This window comes from Zea mays, chromosome 9 (assembly GCF_902167145.1).
Source record: "Zea mays cultivar B73 chromosome 9, Zm-B73-REFERENCE-NAM-5.0, whole genome shotgun sequence".
Lineage (NCBI taxonomy): Eukaryota > Viridiplantae > Streptophyta > Magnoliopsida > Poales > Poaceae > Zea > Zea mays.
This window is the reverse complement of record NC_050104.1, coordinates 95,126,827-95,150,175: the sequence shown is the minus strand read 5'-3', so window position 1 is coordinate 95,150,175 and position 23,349 is coordinate 95,126,827. Positions and strand designations below refer to the sequence as shown.

General features: G+C 47.3%; 2 protein-coding genes across 5 annotated transcripts; one reads left to right on the top strand and one right to left on the bottom strand.

Moving 5' to 3' along the window:
- The first annotated feature begins 527 nt into the window (after positions 1–527).
- On the top strand, positions 528–2,086 carry LOC103638686 (uncharacterized). Its single transcript, XM_008661527.4, has 3 exons — positions 528–930; positions 1,022–1,370; positions 1,497–2,086. The coding sequence occupies exons 1-3, from the start codon at positions 796–798 to the stop codon at positions 1,733–1,735; spliced, it is 723 nt and encodes a 240-aa protein (XP_008659749.1). The 5' UTR covers positions 528–795; the 3' UTR covers positions 1,736–2,086.
- Positions 2,087–4,044: 1,958 nt separating this feature from the next.
- Positions 4,045–20,922, bottom strand: LOC100279872 (uncharacterized). Of its 4 annotated transcripts, none has more exons than NR_158739.1 (5): positions 20,300–20,895; positions 8,831–9,630; positions 8,652–8,742; positions 8,159–8,578; positions 4,045–4,573 (listed from the first exon to the last, which is right to left on the bottom strand). NR_158739.1 is itself a non-coding variant. In NM_001366107.1 (4 exons), the coding sequence occupies exons 1-4, from the start codon at positions 20,341–20,343 to the stop codon at positions 8,386–8,388; spliced, it is 1,128 nt and encodes a 375-aa protein (NP_001353036.1). In that variant the 5' UTR covers positions 20,344–20,895; the 3' UTR covers positions 8,259–8,385. The 4 variants fall into 4 exon arrangements, 2 of the variants coding, with proteins under 2 accessions (NP_001353036.1, NP_001353035.1); XR_558263.3 differs by having other exon boundaries at positions 4,273–4,573; positions 8,831–9,616; positions 20,300–20,922; NM_001366107.1 differs by lacking the exon at positions 4,045–4,573 and having other exon boundaries at positions 8,259–8,578.
- Positions 20,923–23,349: the final 2,427 nt, after the last annotated feature.

The following is a 23,349-nucleotide window of genomic DNA, read 5'->3' as shown; positions in this document are numbered from 1 at the left end:
TGGCCACCCACACGGCAGCGACGACAAGTGTCCCAACAGCGACGGCTCCTGAGGTACGCTCGATCGAGGACGGGCGGCGTGATAAGGGTGGTAATGGATTGTGATCCATATGGTTCTTCACAAAATGTCAAGGCCCTAAATAAATTATAGTTCAAAAATGACTAGAAATAAAGCCCGATCCTAATCCGACTTGATCCTTAAATCTTATAGTGCAAAATTTACAGCCCATTGTCAGCCCGCCGGCGTCGCACTCGCGCGTCTCACGTCAGCGCAAGCTAGTAGTTAGTGCATAGTACATTAGAGGACGGCGGGTGGGGGTGGGGGTGGGGGCTGCGGAGCGCGGAGAAAGCGAGAGCACGGGGCGGCGGGTGTCGTTTTCCTCGCTGGCGTCGCTCGCCTGCTGGTGCCCGTGCCCCGGCGCTTTTGCTTTGCTCAGCACAGCAGGCGGCGTGCCCGTCGTCTGCTCCTCCGCGCCCGCCCCATTCGCTGGACACGCCGGTCGGCCATGTTCGCCTCCTCGCCCGGCAACAATCATGGCGCCGCTGATGCATGCCTTCCTTTCCTTCCTTCCTGTGCGGATCTCGGTCTCCGAGTGGATAAGCACACAACAAGCTAGGGCGCACATGTGCCTGCGACGTTACCTGTAGCATCAGCAGCGTCAGGTTGTTGATTCGCTAAGCTGCCCTGCCCCACATATGGATTTCCCCACCCAGACCGGACCGGACCGGACCAGGGGTAATTTAACACTTTATTTGGGCAGACAGACAGGAGAGACGCTACTTGTTGCTGTCCATTATGGTATGGATGGTCTGCGTGCGTGCCGGCCGGCTGCACCAGTTGCGTGTATGCAATTGCAATGCAAGCAATACACCCAGCATGGACGCTTGGACGGACGGACGGAAACCGACGGATGGTACCGACTACCGAGCGGTTGGTTAGCCCGTCCTCCCTCTTCCTCTTCCTCCTCCTTTTGCACTTGGACCTTAGCCGTTACCCGTTACCCGTTATAAATAAATAATAGAGCGGCGTGCTGCGTGCGCCACTGCAAGACTCTTCTGCTACGGTGCTCGCTTCTCTGTCTCGGTCGGCGGACTCTGTCGCTCCTCCTCCTAGCGCGAGCGAGCGAGCTAGCTCACCTACTCTGTGGCTGGACCTCGCGCGCGGGATGGCGCCGTCGTCCTCGCCCTCGCCTTCGGCGGCCGGCTCCCACGCGGGCCTCGCCATCGCGGCCACCGCCATGGCGCTCTCCGGCACGCTCGTCCTCTACTCCCTGTGCCGCGCGAAGCAGCAGCGCCTGGTGCTCCCCTCCTCTTCCTCCGACGACGCCCCGTCCCCTCGCCCTCGGCTCCGCCCGTGCCTCTCCTCGTCCGGTAATTAAGCGCGCAGCGAGCCGTTCCCCTTCTTTCCTCGTCCCTTGCTCTGTCTGCCGCGTGCGTGCGTTGCTTGATTCTGGAATCTATGTTCTTAACGGCGGCGGCGGCTCGTTCCCGTTGCAGAGAAGCGCAAGAAGAAGAAGCGGGAGATGGCGCGCCGCGGCAGCCAGAAGCGGGTGCGCTTCGCGGACGACGTCGTGGGCAGGGACAATGCCGCCTCCGCCGCCGCCGCCGCGCCAAGGGAGGAGGCCGAGCCGTCGTGCGCCGCAGCGCTCAGGACGCCCATGCCGGCCAACCGGGAGGCGCTGTACCGCGGCATGCTCCGCGGCCGCTCCATGCTCAGGGTCGCCTGCTCCTACTAGCTAGCTACAGTAGCACCACCGTGCCGGCCCCGACGTAACCCGCTCCACTCCATTAATCTGTGTGTGTGTGTGTCTCTCTCTCTATCTCTTGTGTACGTTGCGTGCTGCCAACTAGTGGCGCCGCCGGCCAGTTAATCCGGGCCTAGCTAGCTCTCTCCCTCGCCCATTGCCGGGAAAGTTTTGTAATTAATTAGTGGCCGTCCCGCGAGGGAGCTTGTGGTCCGCGCGTGCGTCTTGGTACGTGCTGTGTTGTCTGCTGGTTAGCTTCCTTTTCTTCCTTTCTTTCTTGTACATTAACACGTCCTGAGTGATGAGCAGCGAACGATTCCTCGCTGTCAACGCTTCCATCCATCCGTCTTGCTTTCACTGCTTGCGCAACATGCTTGGCGGATAGCTAGATCTTTTCGGTTTTCTCCGCGACTGACGAGGTGCCGGCGCGGTTTCTACTGCGCGCTTGCGCAACATGTCCGGCACTGCAGCTTTGCATTTTGTTTATGCGGAAGGAGAGAGATAACCGCGGGTGGAGTAGGGGTCCCCGTCCGGACTCATGGCTGGCTGTGGGAGCTCGAGCGCGGCGGCGGGCGGACGGGGGGCGATCGGGATAGGAAGCGTACTCCACCGGTCCAGTGAGACGGCCCCGGTCCCCTCACTCACTCCCACGCCGCTCGTGCGCGCATGAGTATTGTATAGTAGCGCTCAGCTCAGCATGCACATGCACAGGAGCGCGCGCGTCTCGCTCTCGCATGGTCCCTCCCCGGCCATGTGTTTGCTCAACCTACCAAACCAATCACGACGCACGCATGGCTGCAAGTTTCGCGTCGGAATTGGATGGGTGAGGAAGGATGACATGGGATCGGACGATATCGTCATAGATGGAATTGGATTCAGAACAAGGTTCGTTATCCGCTCTTTATACTACTACTATTATCATTAATTACTCTGCCAATCATTAGGAGTATTGTACCCTACATGGTTGGTTCAAGGGTAACCGTGCTACACTTTACTTAAGTTTAATCATTTAAATTGAAGAACTAACATTAAATAGAAAAGTTAGTTAAAATATGTCAAGTTAGGTAGCGAACTAAACATGCCCTTATATAGCAACCGTCGCGTCTGCATCTTCGCTGCGTGCGATCCACCGTCGACGCATGCCAAAGCAGCCAAGGATATATACGGCGGCGTAGAGGATCCGAGTTCGGCGATGATCATGAGGCGCGTCACGTCCAAGGCCCAGCACATGGTTTACCACTAGGAGTATAATAATAAATGAAGGCTGGAATTTGATTAGTCGGAGGAGGCAACCAGGCTTTCTTAACCTTTGGCGCTGGGGAGAGACTTCTAATAATTTGCGCACTGCTGTTCCATTTGTTGTTATCTACTAGACTACTACCCTCCGCGGCTCTTCTTGTTCCGCTTTGCTTTCTAGAAATGCTGCACGCGGACAGACCGACGAGCAGGAGGGGTTGGCAAAACCTCGAAAGCTGAACAATCAAACAGGCTGCAGTGTCTCAAAGGAAACAAACGAAAACGAAAACCAAATTCTGCTGGACAAAGACCTCCGTTCCGTTCCCATCGGTTCGCTAATCGTATCCGACTCTGCTGCTGCTGCCTCCGTGCCTCGTGCTTTTTGCGGATTCAAGTTGTTGCTGCCGCCATCAGGCCGCTCTCGTACCTTCTCATGTGCTTTCCAGATTGCTTCGTCCTGCCACTTTCGTCGCCCATTCATTTTTGTCTCTTTTGCTTTCTCCCCAACCTTACGATATATAGAGATATATCACTAGACTCTGGTTCCTAGAGACCTCCTGCGCCTTCTCGATCACCTTCTTTTTACCACCGCAGTTATAGGACGAAAATAGTTTACTCCTTCCATTCTAAAATTATTGTATACCAGTTAAGATCTCTCTCAAGTTAAACATCTCTAGTTTGGTAGATCGAAGAACAGATTCATGACGAAGCTGCTGCATCAAAAAATGTTTTGACAAAAAAAATCAGATCCAAATCTATTTCCAGTAAACATGCGCTTACGAGCGCCCGGCAAAACAACCTAGCTGCTATTCCCATCCTGGAAACGATGTCCACATCATAACATCAGCCAAAACTGACAGCATTACCACGTAGTGAACCCTCGGAACATGCAGCTGGAATGGTCGATCCAGCAACGGTGATCCACTCATTCACTCGCAAGGTTGTGACTAGAGCTAGTAATGGACTCTAAACTTTACACTACAAAATATAAGGATCAGGTTGCATTAAGATCAGGTCTATTTTTATTTATTTTTGAACTAAAATTAATTAAAGACTCAAATAAATTGTAAAAAAATCATTTAAATCATGATCCGTTACCACTCCTATTTCACGAACCTACCCGTACAACGTGGGGGGCATGCTCATGTTCCTCATGAAGCACTAAGCAGCTTTTGCACCTTGCGGTTGTCTACAAACCCCTTATGCACCTTGTGAGTTGTTTGCCATCTGCTTTGGCACTTTTTATGCACACACACCTTGCTTTGGCAATGCAAATATATGCAACAGGGTCATTGGAAACCATAAGTAAGACTAACGGGAACGGGCGGATTATTACATTCACTAGGCATTGATTTATGCCAAGTCGCCGTGGAAAATACGTACAGGTATCACCAGCACCCTTTTTGCCGGGTTTTTTTTTTGGCTGTCAGCAAATGTCACAGCTCCAGTCAAGTTGAGGAGCACAAGGGATTGCAATTAAGTTAGGAGAGTTTCCCAGTGTGTTACAGACTAACAAAACTCGCCCCAGACGGGGGATAAAACAAGCCTTCGGAAATTCATGAACAGTTAACTCGGTGTCGATGGTGTCGTAAGCTGAAACGTGAGAAGTGCAGCAAATGAGTCGTGGGTTAAATTAATAGACAACACATCCAAAGAAAGATACAAGAAAATGAGTAGCAGGGCAAAATAACTGAAACCGTTTTAGCTTAAAGGATTCAGATGATTGAAAACAAAAATGACTCGGTGAAACACTATCAAAATTTAAGCATTACCATATCCAAGTCAATCAAGCCATATATAACAAGAAAAATTCATTCTATTAAAACTTACATATATGAAATGTGGGAAACAATATTACCAAGCACCAGAATAGATAGCACCAAACAAACACATGCCAAATTTAAGCTTGTAGGCCAAATATATGAGAAATACTGGTAATTTCTTTGAGATTATAAGAAATAGAGAAAAGCAAGTGTCGTGCTTTATAGTTTAGAAAGGTGTTTGGTCCTGTGATAAATCTCACACATTAGCACTATTGGTGTCACACAAAAAAAAACGTTGTCTTCAAGGTTACTGCTTGTGAATAGTGAGATTCTACGGTGAGAAAGCAATGCCATAGTTTCCCAAACATCAACAATTTTAGCAGGGTTTCAAATACCAGTCAGGACGGCTAGCCACATAATTTTTTCAGGAAAAGGCTGCAGCAGTGCACCTCTTGAAATAAATTTGATGCACATTTTTCTAAGGCAAGCAAGCACTATCTATACCTCAGTCTGAGTTGACCATCAGTACCTATATATTCTATAAATTACACATATATAGTCGCATCAAACACCAAATGAACTAGACTATTGAAAAATAGACTTTAAGAACCTTCTTCAAAGAACACACTTTTGTTGCAAAATGTAAAAACTACATCTTTTATAGATGAAACAATACTGACAAGTGTGGCCCGTCAATGGTGAGACACTCCATCCTAATACCATTGCTTTCACATGGACTAGTATGCCATAACATTGACATGGTATGCCGTATCATATGTTCGGATGATAGTCTGGTTGACAAGATCAAGCGGAAACTAGTCATGATTGAGATCATTATCCATGCCATGATGTGCCATCATATGCAACATTCATCCAAACAGCCTAAAGCTAAGTTTTCATGTCAAGCAGGCTAGTCTATCACTGATAACTGATAATGTAAGTGTGCTCCAAAAAAACTTGAGCAAGACCAATGTGATTGTCGAAAAATAGTTCTTAAAAGCCTGTTCTGTAGGGCTAGTGATCTAGGCCTTCTTCAACCCCTCTCTGATGGGCGTTCTATTCAGCGGCTCTCTCTTTATGCGGATGATGTAGTCCTCTTTCTCAAGCCATCTGATGGTGATCTACAATTGTCGAGAGCTATTCTCAGTAAATTTGGGGAAGCCTCGGGCTTGCACACTAACCTGCAGAAAAGTTGTGTCATTCCTATTCAATGTGATCGCGAGCAGGCAGAGGTTGCAGAGTTGGCTCTATCTTGTATTAAAGCTGATTTTCCATGTACGTATTTGAGACTGCCTATCTCCAACAGAAAGCTTCCCAGATCAGCGCTTCTGCCATGGATAGAGAAGATTGGAAATAAGCTGCCAGGCTGGAAAGCAGCCCTTATGAACATGGCAGGGAGAACTACTTGGGTCCGGTTTGTTATGTCTTCCATTCCTATCTATGCGCTCATTAACATGAAGGTACCAAAATGGTTCATCAAGGCTATCGACAAGTTGAGGAAAGCTTTTCTATGGAAGGGTAGACAAGTCAATGGAGGTTCTTGTTTGGTAGCTTGGGACAAGGTACAAAGACCATTAGAATTTGGTTGTCTTGGAATTATGAATTTGGAACGTACGACCTGGGCCTTGCAAATCCGATGCTGTAGAAAGACAAGATTGATGCTATGAGGCCTTGGAAAGGATTAGAAATTCATATCCATCCCAATGCCACTGCACTCTTCTCTATGGCTGTCTGTTCCGAGGTTGGCAATGGCAATAACACACTGTTTTGGTCAGATAAATGGATGAGGGGCTGCAGAGTAACAGATTTAGCTCCTTCTCTTATTACTGCAGTTCCGGAAAAGATCAAGAGTAAGAGATTGGTGGCCGAGGCTCTAGAGGATAACCGATGGGTTAATGACATTCAAGGAAATTTATCAGTCGTCGGGCTGTATGAGTTTTTTAATCTTTGTGATGCTGTCCAGGAAATAATTATATCCGATCATGAGGGCCAACATTTTTGGAAGCTCACTAGCTCAGGAACCTATTCTGCCCAATCAGCTTACTTGGTCTTTTTTCAAGGGTCTGGGTGAATTGGGACTTCAACTCAGCTCTATTACCATTGTTAAGATTCTAAGGCCCTTTAGGATCTGAGTCCCCAATTACCCATCCAACATTCTCAATGATGAATCAATAAGCCTAGATCTAGTTCCGAGAGGTTGGAGTGAGGGAGGAACGTGGGTTATACATTCTGATCGGATGACCAGCGTCGTGTTGTCCATTGTGGTTGAGTCCTGCGTCGGCCCACCATCGTCTTGCCTCTGTCCATCTTGACCCCCCCTGTTCATGGTTAGTTGGTGGCTCGTCGAAGCCCAGCGCCTGAGGACCAGTGGGCTCCATGGAAGCCATGGGTTAGGGCGAATCCAGTCACTAGAGAAGCGCAAAGGGGATCAGGTCCTTGGATTTGTGTCGGCTAGGGTTTATCGAAGACAAAAGTGTTGGCTTCATGCCGGCGCCCTTGCCACTGTTTAAATAGCGTGTATCATGATCCAAAGGTCTCAACCATGAATCGGTTTGCGCCCCCTATCAGGGCGCGAGCCTAACATAAGGGGGGAAAGAGAGACTCTAACTCGGTCTCTAACCGAGTCAGAGAACATTCCTAACAAGTGAAACAATTCTCACCGCTGCACCAGGCCTGCCCTTCGTACCACTCTTAGAAGTAATCCCTCATTTTCCTTTTACGAGGCAAGCAGGCAACCTAACATTCAAGCTTTTTAATATTTGACCAACAATTAATCTAAGAACTTGTAGATTAGACCATATGAATTTAGCATCATTGAATTCATATTTGAAAGCGCTTTGATATGATGTCGATTTCACAGCTATGGACATTTTAGTATATATGAGATGTTAATGGTCAAGTACTCAAGTGTGATATTGGGGATCACACCCAGTCAAACCACACCTTACATTTAAGGAATAAAATGTTATCGACAACTGCAATATGTATAGGCATCATCAAACTGTACACCAAAACAAGGCAACATTTAGCAGTCATCTACCAGTGGTATTCTCTAATCATCTCATATAAAAAAACAGGAGATACGCACAGAATATCTAAGTAGCAAGACAGAGGCATCAACATAAGATGTTAATGCATGCTAACCATTAGCTTCATGTATTTCGGTAGAAACGATTAACTATAGTTTCTAGATATGGTGTGCTGCCTAAACATAATCTAAGGTCTTTCCTTTGAATCCCATTTACCAAATAGGTGAAGGCAGTTAGCCAGATACAATATAAGTTGCTCATAGCCAAAAAAAAACAGCACTAACTCCAAAGGATAACCATGCACCCAAAAAAGGAAATTAGGATGGAGGACAAAAGGGTGTATCAAGTGTAATGGTGGTAGTACAAATCAATAACCAGATTGTTACCAGTATGCCAGGCATGGATGTCTCGATGATCTCATAATTATCACTTCATTTCTGCTGAATCAAAATTAGGAGGAAAATGCCACCGTTGCTTCTAGTTCTATATTGAAGGCACCATCTTTATCTTCAAAAAGGAACTATTCAACCAGTAAAATTCATGTGTCGTCATTATCTCTACAGTCAGCCATGCCAATAATGATGGCTGTTTTTCCCACCAACAACTCCACAATTTAATCAAGAGACAAATTTTTCTTCATCGCCTCGTAAACTAGATAGGTAATACTTGCAGCAGGCACCACTTTAAGGAGATTTGGTAGAATTCCCTTGTAGAATCCAGAAACACCCTCATGATGTAGGGTTCTCCAAAAGACATCAGACATTCCTCTATAGGCAGATTCTGAATTGGCTTGTTGAGCTTGCAGTCTACATATATTTAGAAAAGGCTGAGAGAGAGAGAGAGAGAGATTTTCAAGACATACAATTACAAACTCATTACCTTGTTCTGATAACCTGTAAAGGGTAAACACATGTTGCCCCTAGGGCTCCAGAGACCGTCCCACAACCAAGCTGTACTAGAGGACCAGGATCTACATGACATTGAAAGATAACACTGAAGAATCAAGAAACACAGTTTAAATAGAGGTAGGAAACACAAAAAAGAGAGAGAGGGCCTACCACTGTCCTTCAGTATATATGTCTTCGACACATCTTTCAAAGTCTCATATACAGCAAGATCAATTCCAGCATAAGGTACGATACCAAGCAAAGATGGAACAAGACCTCTATAAAAAGCTCGGGGACCTTCATGCACCAAAATATCCCTTGAGAGCTGACCAATTCTAGGAACATAACCAACCTCACCTGAATAAGTCTGTAGACGAGTCTTTACTAACTCTATAGGATAAATTGCTGTTTGAGCCACTGCACCTGCTAAACCACCAGCAATGAGACGTTCAGAAGCACCAACTTCACTCTTATTTTCTCCTTTTCTCTTCATAATATATTCTTTTAACATTTCATAGGCATAAAATCTTATTGCACTTTCTGGAGCAACTTTTACAACATTCAATCCATTCCCTCTAAAAAATCCCAGCATGCCACCTTTAGTCCAGATATCTTTAATTGCATGCATGACTGAAGTACGTGTTGTTTGTACTTGCATGATCACTTTGAGGCGATCCAGAGGAGCAGTTGCAGTACGAGATGCTGCACCAGCAATCCCTCCAGCAATAAGATATTTGCTTGCATTGACATGTTTACTTATGCCTTCTGGTATAGCAGCCTGTTCACCTATATCAACAAGGCAGACTCTTTCCCAGTGATGATAAATGTTCTCAATGGTCGCCTCATTGGGGTACAGTAGAAGAAAATCTCTCCATTCTTCAAAAGTAATAATCCCATTGTTGTCCTTATCCACATGCTCAACAAATCTTGCCAGCTCTTCATCATTAATCTCTATACCTGCAGACAGCAAACTGACATTGCTTGTAAGATAGATTATATATACAAATTTAACTGAAGCTTGAAATAACCTGGTCACAAAGACATAGAAGAGTATATCAAAAGCGCTAGCAGCGAAGCAAAGATCATGAGGCGATTTTCAGAAATCTAGACACAGGAGGTAATCAGATCTTCATCATATGTGATTCTGTAAAATATTGATGGTAGACAGAATGAAGTTAGTACCCTAATTAGGGAGCCTGCAGTCTTAATGAAACATAGAAAGTATGATGAGTTGATCTGTAACTATAAAACACAAACTTTCCCAAATCAAAGAACAGAGATTATAGCCACCATTTTAACGGGATATACCCAGGTTTATCACAATTAATTCTACACCAGTGTGACACATCACCACAACATGCTTGGTTTGGGGAATCAACCCATTCTACTCCCTCCGTCCCAAAATAGTTGACGTTCTCGTTTTTCAAGGAGTCAAAGTCAACCATTTTAACTTGCTACAAAAAATATTAATATTTATAGTAAATAACTAGTATCATGAGATGTATCTTTGAATCTATTTTCATAATAAACTTATTTGGAGATACAAATGTTATTGATATTTTCTACAGATCTAGTCAAACTTGAGAAACTTTGGCCGTCATGAATACCATAGTGACAACTATTTTAGGATGGAGGGAGTAGATGAAGTCATGCATCATGAGTCCATTACTCAAATTTAGTGGAATGACTTCACTCCTCGTACTAGTACTAATTATTAGCTTGTGAAGAATCAGATGGTGATGGATCAACTCTTTCCATTCCACAAACCAAACAAAAACTAAATAGTAAGATGATGACGGACTAATGAACTAAACACTGACTCAGGAGGCTGATAGACATGTGTGGATTCATTCTTCCTCTGGACAGTTCTCTTCTAAATCATGTTATAAGGCTTTTTTCTTGGGTTCGATTACTTTTGAACCGTGGAAGAGGCTGTGGAAGTCTTGGGCTCCACCCAAATGCAAATTTTTTATTTGGTTGGCAATAAGGAATAAATGTTGGACAGCTGATAGACTGCAGAAAAGAGGGTTAGATCATCCTGAGGTCTGTCCGTTGTGTGATCAAGAGCCGGAAAATATCCAACACCTCCTTTGCACTTGCGTTTTTTCGCGGCAGTTTTGGTATTACATTCTTTCTTCGTTGGGGATGGCTAATCTTTCTCCTGACTCTAATGAGTCCACTTTTGCTGACTGGTGGGCGAAAGTAAGTAAGCAAGTGCACAAATCCAAAAGAAGAGGCTTTAACAGTATCATCATCTTGGGGGCTTGGTGTTTATGGCTTCATCGTAATAAGGTGGTTTTTGATGGTGTCAGTCCTTCAATTATTGGCATAAAGGCAATTTTTTTGGATGAAGTTGAATTCTGGAGGCTTGCCGGTGCTAGGCATCTTGAGGCTTTGGTTCTTGGTGCTGGAATTTTTAGGTCAAGGGTTCTTTTGAGTGATTAGTGAAGAGCAGGTGTGTGTGGTCTGCTGGCACTTTTTGCTGTTCGGTCTCCTATTGCGTGCTCCTGTTTCCAGGCGCATTTATGGAGGCTGCAGTTTTGTGCGCAGTAGAAGTTGGTGGTTTTGTGTTTTGTGTTTTGCCTATTTTGGCATTGTACTTTGGTCCATTTTGGACTGTTTTCTTCTCTTAATTTAATGATGCGCAGCTCTCCTGCGCGTTTATTTTATTTTAATTTTAGTATCACACTAGCAACTAAAAGACAAATATAAAATTTAGAAAGATCATAAGACATGGTGAGTATTCAATACAAAAGGAGGGGCTGTGCCCTGGCCATGGCAGGTTAGGATGCCAAGCATAGTGAACCCTGGCTTGGCCAGGTTTTATGACATTAAGTGAGGAATGGTATCTATTTGATTTGGTTGATATCTTCTAGGTTGGATTTTGTTAGGCTAAAGATTATATTGGACCTGTTAAGGACCAGCATATATATGGAGGCAAGGCTCATTCAGATTCAGGAAAGAACTCTCTTGCTGCACAGTGCACAGCACCTGTGCATCAAGCTCCACCAGCACACTCCTCCCTCCCTCAGCTGTGCCACAGCTACTTCAGTTAGGATTACCCCGGCTGCGGAGGTTGTATGAGTGGCTAATGGTTGGAGGGTTGGAGGAAGAGGTGTGAGAGATTGTTGTGGTGACGCCTGGCCTAGGGTTCAGGCGCAGCAATGGAGTTGAGAACAGCAGGGAGGCAAGACTCAATCTCTTTCTTTGATTAATCTTTCCTGATTACAGACTAAAGGCATAGAGGGCTTATATATTGCCCTGGCCTAACAAGACTTCCTTCTTTTAAGGGGATCTAAACAAACTACCTTTATTTAAGGAAAATCTAAACAACTCTAGCTATCTTATCTGAGTACTTATCTGCTCAGTCTAGCTTATCTTCCCCTGGCTGCTTAGGCCGGCGCCCATATACTTTTCCAGTCATAACATCTCTCCCTCCCTCGACAAACAGCTCGTCCTCGAGCTGAAATTGTGGGTAGGAAGTTTTGAACTGCTGTAGGGGCTCCCATGTGGCCTGCTCTAGCTGCTCTGCACTCCACTAAACCAGGATGAACCATTTACCACGCTGAAGTCGAGCTTTGAGAACTTTTTGTGGTGTGGGCAGAAGCCTGCCGTTTTCCAGTACTAGCAGAGCTGGTGGTACAACAGGAGGTGATCCTTTGAAAGGTTTGAGTAGTCCTACGTGAAAAACATCATGGATGCGGGCTCCTTTAGGCAATTCCAGACGGTATATGCCACTGAGCCGATGCATTCCAGAACTTGGAAGGGCCCTGCATACCTTGGTCCCAGTTTCCCTTTTGGTCGGCTGACCAGTGATTGTGCCTGTCGGTGTAACAGGTGTAGCCAAACCCAGTCGCCCACCTTGAACTCCAGATCTCGGTGATGGCCATCATAAAACCGCCTAGCATGTTCCTGGGCCTGTAGGAGTCTGTCTCTGACTTCCGCGAGAAAGCAGTCCTGTTCGCGAAACATTTCTTCTATAGTTGGTGTAGCTGCTCCTCCTTGCTGGTATGGGATGAGTGGAGGGGGGTCTCTGCCATAGACCACTTTAAACGGGGTTGTCTTCAGGGCTGAGTGATAAGAGGTATTGTAGCAATATTCAGCCCAAGCAATCCAGTCAACCCAGGCCCTCGGACGATCCCCTGTGATGCAGCGCAGGTACATGGCGATAGTTTTATTGACCACTTCGAATTGCCCATCAGTCTGTGGATGAAAGGTTGTGCTCATCCTTAGTTTGACGCCGACTAGCTTGAAAAGGTCCCTCCAAATGTGTCCCGTGAACACTGGGTCTCGGTCACTGACTATAGAGCTTGGGAACCCATGCAGTCGGACAATCTCATCAAAGAATGCCCTTGCTACTGTGGCTGCTGTGTATGGATGACTCAATGGAATGAAGTGGGCATATTTGGAGAATCGATCGACGACGGTAAGAATGACTGATTTGCCATATACCTTTGGTAGGGCTTCGATGAAATCCATTGAGATGTCTGACCAAATCTGAGCTGGTACCTCCAAGGGTTGCAATAGTCCTACTGGATGGAGTGTTTCTGTTTTGTTTTGCTGGCAAACTGCACAAGAACGAACTCAATCTCTAACCAGTGCCATGTCCATGTGAACAAAGAAATTTGTCCTCAACCTTTGCAGGGTTTTCTGGATGCCGCCGTGGCCTGCGGAGTGGGTTGTGTGCAGGATAGCAGGAAGTATGCTGGAGGATTGTGGTACAAAAATCTGATTGCCATGCATTATGAGTCCCTCTCTGATCTGCCATGGCGCACCCTGCTGCCCTATACTGATCTAATTGTGCAGAAGTTGAAACTCTTGGTTGCTTGCACAGTCTTGCTGGAGGTCTTTGTAGAGTTGAAAGGTTGGTGTTGAGATCGTATAGACCAATCCACTAGTGGTTTCCCTGCGCGAAAGAGCGTCTGCTACTGTATTTAGCCGGACAGCCCTATATTCCACCTTGAAGTCGAAACCAAATAGCTTAATAATCCACTGATGCTGAGGTACAGTTGAGAGCCGTTGATCGAGCATATACTTGAGGCTGAAATGGTCTGTACGTACCACAATTTCCTGCCCCACAAGTATGGACGCCAATGGCGTACTGCGTACCAGTCCAATGAGTTCTCTCTCATATGCAGCGAGCTTGACATGTCGGGCTGCAAAGGGGCGGCTGAAGAAGGCAATTGGTCCCTCATCTTGATGCAGTACAGCGCCAAAACCTGAGCCGGACGCATCACAGTCAACAATGAATGAGTTGGCAAAATTTGGGAGTTGCAAGACAGGGGCTGTAGAGAGAGCTCTTTTCAGTGCCTCAAATGCTTTGTCTGCCTCTGGACTCCACTGGAAACCCTCTTTTTTTAGGAGTTTTGTTAGTGACACTCCATCCAAGCCCTATGCTTTGTCTGCCTTCGATGAAAGTGACAGTCTCAATGGATTTCATCCAAGGGTACATCCAAGACAGGGTTGCAATAGTCCTGCTGGATGGAGTCCAACCCCAGAAATCCTCGCAGTCCTCGTGGTGCCTGTGGCTGTGGCCAGAAAGTGACAGCCTCCACCTTGGCACTATCCATGGCGACTCCCTCTGTAGAAATCACATGTCCCAGATAGGTGACGGTTGTGGTTCCAAAGGAACACTTAGACTGCTTGGCGAACAGCTTGTTGGCTTTCAGGGACTCCAAAACCGCCTTGACATGTATTAGGTGGTCAGACCATGATGCACCTGTAAATGAGAATGTCATAAAAAAAATACGAGCACAAATCGCCGAAGGAACTGTCCCAACACTTCATTCATGAGGGCCTGGAATGTTGTCGGGGCATTGGAGAGACCAAATGGCATGACCAAGAATTCAAAATGACCATGATGTGTCCGGAAGGCTGTTTTATGCACATCATCGGGGTGAACACGGACCTGGTGATAACCTGAACGCAGATCCAATTTGGTGAAGAATCTTGCACCCTGAAGTTCATCCAACAATTCATCCACTACAGGTATAGGATATTTATCCTTTACTGTCTTCTCATTCAATGCTCTGTAGTCAATGCAAAAGCGCCAAGAATTGTCACTTTTCTTTACTAACAATACTGGGGCTGAGAAAGCCGATGTGCTGTGGCGGATGATGCCTTGTTGGAGCATGGCCTTACACTGGGCTTCAAGTTCATCTTTCTGGAGCTGTGGATATCTGTAAGGTCGTACTGCTACTGGTGTTGTTCCTGGGAGGAGATGAATCCGGTGATCACAGCACCTAGATGGGGGAAGGCCACTAGGTGTCTCAAACACTTTGTGAAGCTGCTGTAGCAGACATTCCATCATAGGTTTGGGCTCTGCCTTGAGTGACCGGACTGCAGGTCTCATGGAAATGTCCCAGCGCTGCGAACCTAGTCCCTTCCAGAGAATACGTTGTCCTCTCCTCCAGAATGCCATACATAGATCTTCAAGATCCCAAAGAATGGGCCCCAAAGTGCGCAAAAATGTGATACCCAATATAATGTCAAAGGAATCTAGAGGAATGGCATATGCGTCCATCAAGAACTCTTCACCGGGAATGGACATACCAATAATGTCGGCAGTGAATCTTGTCGCCATTTGCTACTGTGGCCTGGAAACCTTGGTTGGAACTGTAGGCTAGCCGTAGCCCATCTGCAGTTTTGAGGCTGACAAAATTGTGGGTAGAGCCCGTGTCAAGAAGAGCTGTGAGGGCGTATCCCCGAATATCGACTTGCAGTTGCATGGTGCCCTCTGAGCTGATGCCTGTTAAGGCGTGGAGTGAAATGATGGGTGCTGGATCCTCTGGATTGGATTCATCCTCGATTCCTGTATCCTCTTCAAAATCTGTGACCTCCAGATAGAATAGACGCGGGCACCGATGACCACGAACGTATTGTTCGTCACAGTTGTAACACAGTCCCCGTTTGCGGCGCTCAGCCATCTCGCCGGGGGTGAGCTTCTTAAATGGACGTTGTGCCCCCATGCTGGTTGGTGCTGCTACTGTTACAGTGGACTGTTGTGCTGGAATAGGAAATGACGGCCGCTGGGGAGGCCTCGACGGCTTGCTGGTAGTTGATGTCTGGTGGACGTCGAGTGCCTGAGCCCTTCGTTCACATGCTCTTGCCAAACTTAATGCATGATTGAGATCCCGAGGAGCCATAAGTTCGACATCGATCTTGATACGCTCTGGAAGACCTGTCGTGAAGAGTTGTACCTTCTGTTCCAGAGTGAGTGGCGTGGTGTGGGCCAGTAAATCCCAGAACCTCTCCTGATAATCCTCCACTGTTGTCCGGAATGGAAGCCTTGCCAATTCCCCGAGTGGGTTGCTGCGAAGCGGTGGTCCAAATCAGAGTTGGCATAGCTGCTTGAAACGCCCCCATGACAGGGGTGGTTCATCACGCAGGAGCTGGCTGTACCAAGTCCGTGCAGCACCGAGCATGTGATATGAAGCCAACCAGACTTTCTCCTCTTCCAACGTGCGCTGTCCCTCGAAGAATTGTTCACATCGAGTCAACCAGTGCATTGGATATGGTGTGCAAACTCCAAGCGGTGGAAGCGAGGAACAGAGCAGATGGTGGTGGAGAGAAAGCACTGGGTATGGTGTGCGGTAGTGGGGGAAAGGATGGAATGGGAGACGGTGAATGTGGTAACGGCAGCAGGTGCAGTGGAAGTGAGGTGGTGGTGTGTGCTGGTGCGGATATGGTGGTGGGTGGTGGTGGAAGGTGGCCATCGGCCGCTGTCATAGCCGGTGGCAGTCCACCATATCCAGGCATGCCGTAGGGGCAGTCTGGTGGCGGCGCCATGGCCGATGTTCCTGGGGTGGATTCCACCGCGGCAATGCGGGAGGACATGGAGGCCATCTGCGTGGCAAAGAGCCCCAATTGGCGCTGGACTTCAGCAAGGGCGGTGGTGATTGCTGCCAACTCCGACGGCTGGGCTGAAGCTGCAGTTTCAGCTTCATCAGATCCTGGCATATCCGATACCAGGTTGTTAGGATTACCCCGGCTGCGGAGGTTGTATGAGTGGCTAATGGTTGGAGGGTTGGAGGAAGAGGTGTGAGAGATTGTCGTGCTGACGCCTGGCCTAGGGTGCAGGCGCAGCAATGGAGTTGAGAACAGTAGGGAGGCAAGACTCAATCTCTTTCTTTGATTAATCTTTCCTGATTACAGACTAAAGGCATAGAGGGCTTATATATTGCCCTGGCCTAACAAGACTTCCTTCTTTTAAGGGGATCTAAACAAACTACCTTTATTTAAGGAAAATCTAAACAACTCTAGCTATCTTATCTGAGTACTTATCTGCTCAGTCTAGCTTATCTTCCCCTGGCTGCTTAGGCCGGCGCCCATATACTTTTCCAGTCATAACAACTTCACTGTGGGCTCAGTTCAGGATCCCATCGTCCAACCTCCCATATAGTATAATTGATCCCAATGTCTAGGACGTAACACCACATGTCATGAAACATATTGAAAATAGCATACAAGCAAAGATGGACCTAAAGTATTCTTGATATGTGTTAGAACATGTTAATAAGAGGAAGGTTCACAAACCATTGAAAACATTCAGAATGCACGCATCATTCAATCACAGTTAACACAAGGGTATTCCATCGGACCATGTGTGTCTGCCAGCCACCTGAGAGGGTATTTCTCTTGTAAGGTTAGCTAGCACTTGCCATTGATCACCGCTAGTCCACTACAGCAATCCCACAGGCCTACCCACTGTGTATTGAGAAACAATAAAAAGCAATTGCTTTGGTTTCAGTTCAGCCTCCAGATGACTAAAGCAAGGGTTCTTTGCAAATCAGATTAGCTCCTGTCTAGTTGGATCTGGGACGCCAAAGTAATAAAAAAACTGAAAATCTTTATGTGTCTGATTTTCAAGGATAGACTTAATTCTAGAAACCTGCAAAGAAGAAAATACAAGATTGAAGGTGACAATTACAATTTTGTGTTATGAAGCCTAAATCTAGAAGAAACCACATATTATCTGTTCTTTGAATGCCCCTTCAGCACTAGATGTAGGAAGTTTGTTGGGATTTCTTGGGATCATGTCATCAGCTTATTCGATACAATCCAGAAAGCCAAAGTGCAATGTCAACATCAATTCTTCATGGATGCCTTTATCATTGCAGCATGGGAGATATGGAAACAAATAAATGCTCAAATCTTCAGAGTAACACAACCTTCTTTCCAGTCTTGAAAAATATGCTTTGTACATACTGTAAAGCTACATCTTCACAGATTAAGCCCACTCTTAGTCTTAGCATCAGCCTCTCCCCTTGACTAAACAGCCTGTTGTAAATTTCTTTGTCTACCTTCTTTGGCGCTCTTGTTATATAGTTCTGTTTACCCTTTTATATTTTTTATCACATACTAGCAAACATGCCGATGCGTTGCAACAGAACATATAATTTGTTACGCGGTGCTCGTGCCAATGATAATGAGCTAGCTATTTTTGTTGGATTTAATTAGGTTTGACCTTCTTCTCTTAATTTAATGATGTGCAGCTCTCATGCGCGTTCAAGAAAAAAATAGGTTTGACCCAGTATTAAATCAAATAGATTCCATGTCCCATAATAAATGCTAGTGCAATGAAAAATTAATCCCATATGGGAAATTGATAGGAGATTGAATCAACTTAAATAGATGACTATTGTGTGCACATGTTGTGAGTTTAAGAAAGGTGGAAGGCGAGCCACACACCCGCCCGCACGCCATGACGCATACGGTCTGAGGTAGCCAGACCATCACATGAGTTGTGCGACAACAACGAACATTTTGCAGCTCTAAACTCAATGTAAGAACAGTGAGAGCGAGGGATGCTGGACCGAAGGAAAGAGGGAGAAAAAAGATGATGAGCGGACAGGGGGTGTGAGAAATGGACAGACGTGGGGGAGAGTGAGAGAAGAGAGAAATTTCCGTTCTTTAATATTAGAAATAGAAAATACCACAGTAGGGGCTTCATCCAACTGTATCCCCCTCAAAAGATTAGATCCACTGACCCAGTATGTCATGTGCACATCATGTCCACACTCTCATACCGTATGGTGTGATCAGGACCTGAAGTGATTAATTTTATAAATTTTAGGTACCTGAATCTGCAACTAGAAGTGGACTCATGTGATGGAACAAGGTTAGGGACCCCAAGCACATTTTACTCTTACTTACATGAACTGGGGTAACATGTACCACACATATGCCAAACTAGATTGGATTTTATCATCATGCAGTAGACCATATACATGGATGGCATTGCCAGCAACAATGCGCCAATGCGGGAATGTTAGGTAAGAGAAAGTTTAGGCCATAAAAGGACATAAATGATCAGGGCTATGTGATCTTCATTAGCAACACTGTGTCAACACCTTTATTACGCAGGTCCTTAGAGGGCAATGAAATAATATCTATTGACAATCCATTGATATTAATTTATTAATTTTCATATGCCAATGCAATTAGAAGTATTGAAGGAACTATATGCAAGAAATTGTAACTCAGTTGTATGCCTATGTTGAAACAGTAAGCATATGTACATAAGCGATGCTCAGGATTTACTGAACTACAGATATTCAGTTTCAAGCAGTGGAAGGATTCTCAATGGTTCAAAACTAGCTTGTGTTACTCAAGATTCATGCATGCACTATATATGCTATGAACATATCTAAAAGACAACTTGAGGACTGCATACATGATATGTAAGTGTAGTTGTAGAAATATGTTGCTGGTTATGATTTTGCACCAGATGTCAGATACAAGTAATTTATGAACCCACGAACCAAGTGAACGTGTTGATTTAAATCAAAATTACGAAGGAAATGAAATTAGTATCCTGCTAGCATATTGTGAGCAGAAACTAGCATCTAAAATCAACAGAAGTAGGTGGTAACCTCCACTCAAATAAAAAATATTAACCAATATAGAAATCTATACAGGAATAGAAGGATGGAACTACGACAAGCTCAGGCATGATGGTTTACACACTGCATCCAACCTGAATGTTTATATAGCACAGAAAGCTATCATGGTAGTAGTAACCATACATCTTATCCAGGAAAAGTTAATGGAAATTTAATTAATCTGATTCTCAATTTTGCAACAGTAGTAACAGTTATAGCATTATGGCAATAGATAATGTGACGGCCAATTGGCTTAACATGTTCTTACTTAAGAGGGATAATGATAGATAACCATTTTACACATTTTGCATATTTGAAGACATCTTAGAGGTCAAACTCTCTGCTACTCTCATGTATTACTGAATACTTGCAGAAGAATGCGCCAGGAACTGCAAGTCCAAGTATCAGTAAGTAATTTGTATCGGTAACTCCATTTGCAGAGAACATTTTCCGTCCGACACCTAGCAACACTCACTAACATCTACTGTAGTAACGTAGTTAACAAAATAAGTAAAGTAAAAGGTACTCCAGTAAACTGCAACGGCTGGGTTCTAATTGTCTGACACACACGCACCCAACAACAAACAGACGTTACTATGCCACAGCAACTACATTACGCACAAAGCGCCGGATTCCTGGTACCGCGCACGCGTCGTGCGTCAGCACAGCACCAAGGTGGCCAGAATCACGGGCGCGGCTGCACAGATACTGGGGATCAGGGAGGCGAGAAGCGTGGTTCGGCCTAGGAAACACATACCAGCCTTGATGAGCGCGTCCCAGAGCTCCTCGGGGAGGATGCATCCGTTGTGCTCGACGTCTATGGCCTGGAAGATGCGGTAGAGCTCGAGCTCTTTGTCATCCATGTAGCGCCTGAAGTCATCGTAGCCGACGCGGCCGTCGCGATCGCGGTCGCAGGCGCGGAGCAGCTCCCTCGCGTACTTGCACTCGGCGGGCACCTGCAGAGCGGCGAGGCCAGCCTCGATCTGCGCGTAGTCGAGCTGCCCACTGCCCGCGGTGTCGAAGAAGGCAAACATGTCCCGGATCCGCGCCTCCCGCTCGGCCTCCGTCTCATGGAGCGCTAGCAGCACGTGCTCCATGGTCACGGGCCCCGCCTTCCGCACCGGCTCGCATCCCGCTCTCTTCCCCGCGGGCGCCGCGGCGTGGGGCTGGGACGCGGAGGCGCCGCCGCGGGGGGGCGCCGCGGGGGCCGCCGCGCCGGTCATGGCGCCGGCGACCGGGCGGAGGAGGAGGGCGCGGTGGTGGTGGGGTTGGTTTCTGCTCGGGGATGGGACGGGAAGGAATGCAGCGGACGGGGGAGGGAAAGGCGACGGGGGAAGAAGGGGAGGGAAGGGAATATGCGCGGATGTGTATGTCTGAGTCTGAGGCCTACGGCGACGTATTTTCAATCCATCATTGTATTCGTTGCCGGAATACGGGAATTTGTGACTGCATTGTTGGGACGTTGAGTACTTCTCGTTTGTGATGGGCTACTGCTGTATGAAATTTCCAATCTCTCGATCACTCGCTCAGGTTAGCTATGCAGCGTTTGGCTTATTTGGAAACAGCTACGGTATTTTATCTCTATAAATTACAACAACAACAATACAAATAGTTGGTTTAAAGTTGTACTAAAAGAAGAAATATAATTACGAGCGAGACGATTCAGCTTGAGCTCAAGCAAAAGAAGAAATATAATTACGAGCTTATGTACATGCTCAAGATGTTATGTAATCAACTTGAGAACACTACGATAAGTTGAAAGGTACATAGTTGAGCCCCTCATTTACTTTCAAATCCTTCATTCCTCCAATAGTTTACTCATACATGTAACTTACAAGTTCATTGGTATTACACCTAGGGGTGCTAATGGGACATAATTTGAATGCTTCTTCACAAAATGGTAGGACCTTAAATAAATTTTAGTTCAAAATGAATAGAAATAGAGCTCGATCCTAATCTGATCATTAAATCTTATAGTGTAAAATTTAGAGCTTATTGTCACTATTGGTCACTTGTTCTTAAATGCTGTAAGTCAAGAACAAGGCAACACAATTGTTAATCGTAAGGGACCTTCGTTCCTCGAAGCATTATCTCCTTATGAGTACAATGCTTCTTAGGCGAAGGTCGAGAAAGACACACCTTCATCATATTAATACAAAGGTAAGAATGCAAATAAGTAAATATGATAATCATATCTTAATGATTCATTTATTCTTTCATTCTATATAAAACACATATAAATATTAACAATGTTAATATTTGTCGGGTACCATAATTAGGGGTACCCTCAAGACGCCTAATTCTCAGCTGGTAACCCCCATCAGCATAAAGCTGCAGAGGCCTGATGGGTGCGATTAAGTGCAGGGATCAGTCCATACGAGCGACTCGATCACGCCTCGCCCGAGCCTAGCCTCGGGCAAGGGCAGCCGACCCCGAAGGGGTTTCCGTCTTGCCCGAGGCCCCCCTTCAACGGCGGACACATCTCCGGCTTGCCCGAGGCCTTGCCTTCGCTAAGAAGCAACCCTGACTGAATCGCCGCACCGACCGGCCAAGTTGCAGGAGCATTTAACGCAAAGGAAGCCAGGCCCTGCCAAAGGCACCATAGGAAGCTCCGCCCGACCCAGGGCTCGGACTCGGGCTAAGCCCCGGAAGACGGCGAACTCCGCTCCGCCCGACCCAGGGCTCGGACTCGGGCTAAGCCCCGGAAGACGGCGAACTCCGCTCCGCCCGACCCAGGGCTCGGACTCGGGCTAAGCCCCGGAAGACGGCGAACTCCGCTCCGCCCGACCCAGGGCTCGGACTCGGGCTAAGCCCCGGAAGACGACGAACTCCGCTTCGCCCGACCCAGGGCTCGGACTCGGGCTAAGGCCCCGGAAGACGACGAACTCCGCTTCGCCCGACCCCAGGGGCTCGGACTCGGCCTCTGCGGACGACCTCCGCCTCGCCCGACCCAGGGGCTCGGACTCGGCCTCTGCTGACGACCTCCGCCTCGCCCGACCCAGGGGCTCGGACTCGGCCTCTGCTGACGACCTCCGCCTCGCCCGACCCAGGGGCTCGGACTCGGCCTCGGCCATGGAAGACAGACTCGACCCCGGCTTCGGAGGAGCCTCCACGTCGCCCAACCAAGGGCACAGGCCAGCCACATCGACAGGAAGCGCCATCATCACCCTACCCCGAGCCGACTCGGGCCGCAGAGAACAAGACCGGTGTCCCATCTGGCTAGTTCCGCCAGATAGGCAATGATGGCGCCCCGCTAGCCCCGTGACGACGGCGGCTCTCAGCTCTCTTACGGAAGCAGGGCGACGTCAGCAAGGACACAACCGTTCCAACAGCTGTCCCTCCGCCAGGCTCCGTCGCTCCTCCGACAGCCACGACATCACGCCAGCAGGGTGCCAAGATCTCTCCGGCTGCCACGTTGGCATGTACTTAGGGCACTAGCTCTCCCCCCGCTAGACACGTAGCACTCTGCTACACCCCCATTGTACACCTGGATCCTCTCCTTACGCCTATAAAAGGAAGGATCAGGGCCTTCTTAGAGAAGGTTGGCCGCGCGGGGACGAGGACGGGGACAGGCGCTCTCTTGGGGCCGCTCGCTTCCCTCACCCGCGTGGACGCTTGTAACCCCCTACTGCAAGCGCACCCGACCTGGGCGCGGGACGAACACGAAGGCCGCGGGATTCCCACCTCTCTCTCGCCGGACTCCGGCCTCCTCGCTCCTTTCCCCCCTTCGCGCTCGCCCACGCGCTCGACCCATCTGGGCTGGGGCACGCGGCACACTCACTCGTCGGCTTAGGGACCCCCCGGTCT

Coding starts and splice junctions, on each gene's coding strand:
- LOC103638686 (XM_008661527.4), top strand. CDS start 796: ATGGTATGGATGGTCTGCGTGCGTGCCGGCCGGCTGCACCAGTTGCGT. Junction 931..1,021: donor ATGGTACCGACTACCGAGCG/GTTGGTTAGCCC, acceptor AATAAATAATAG/AGCGGCGTGCTGCGTGCGCC. Junction 1,371..1,496: donor CCCGTGCCTCTCCTCGTCCG/GTAATTAAGCGC, acceptor TTCCCGTTGCAG/AGAAGCGCAAGAAGAAGAAG.
- LOC100279872 (NM_001366106.1), bottom strand. CDS start 20,765: ATGACCGGCGCGGCGGCCCCCGCGGCGCCCCCCCGCGGCGGCGCCTCC. Junction 8,743..8,830: donor ATATATACTGAAGGACAGTG/GTAGGCCCTCTC, acceptor AATGTCATGTAG/ATCCTGGTCCTCTAGTACAG. Junction 8,579..8,651: donor TTACAGGTTATCAGAACAAG/GTAATGAGTTTG, acceptor AAATATATGTAG/ACTGCAAGCTCAACAAGCCA.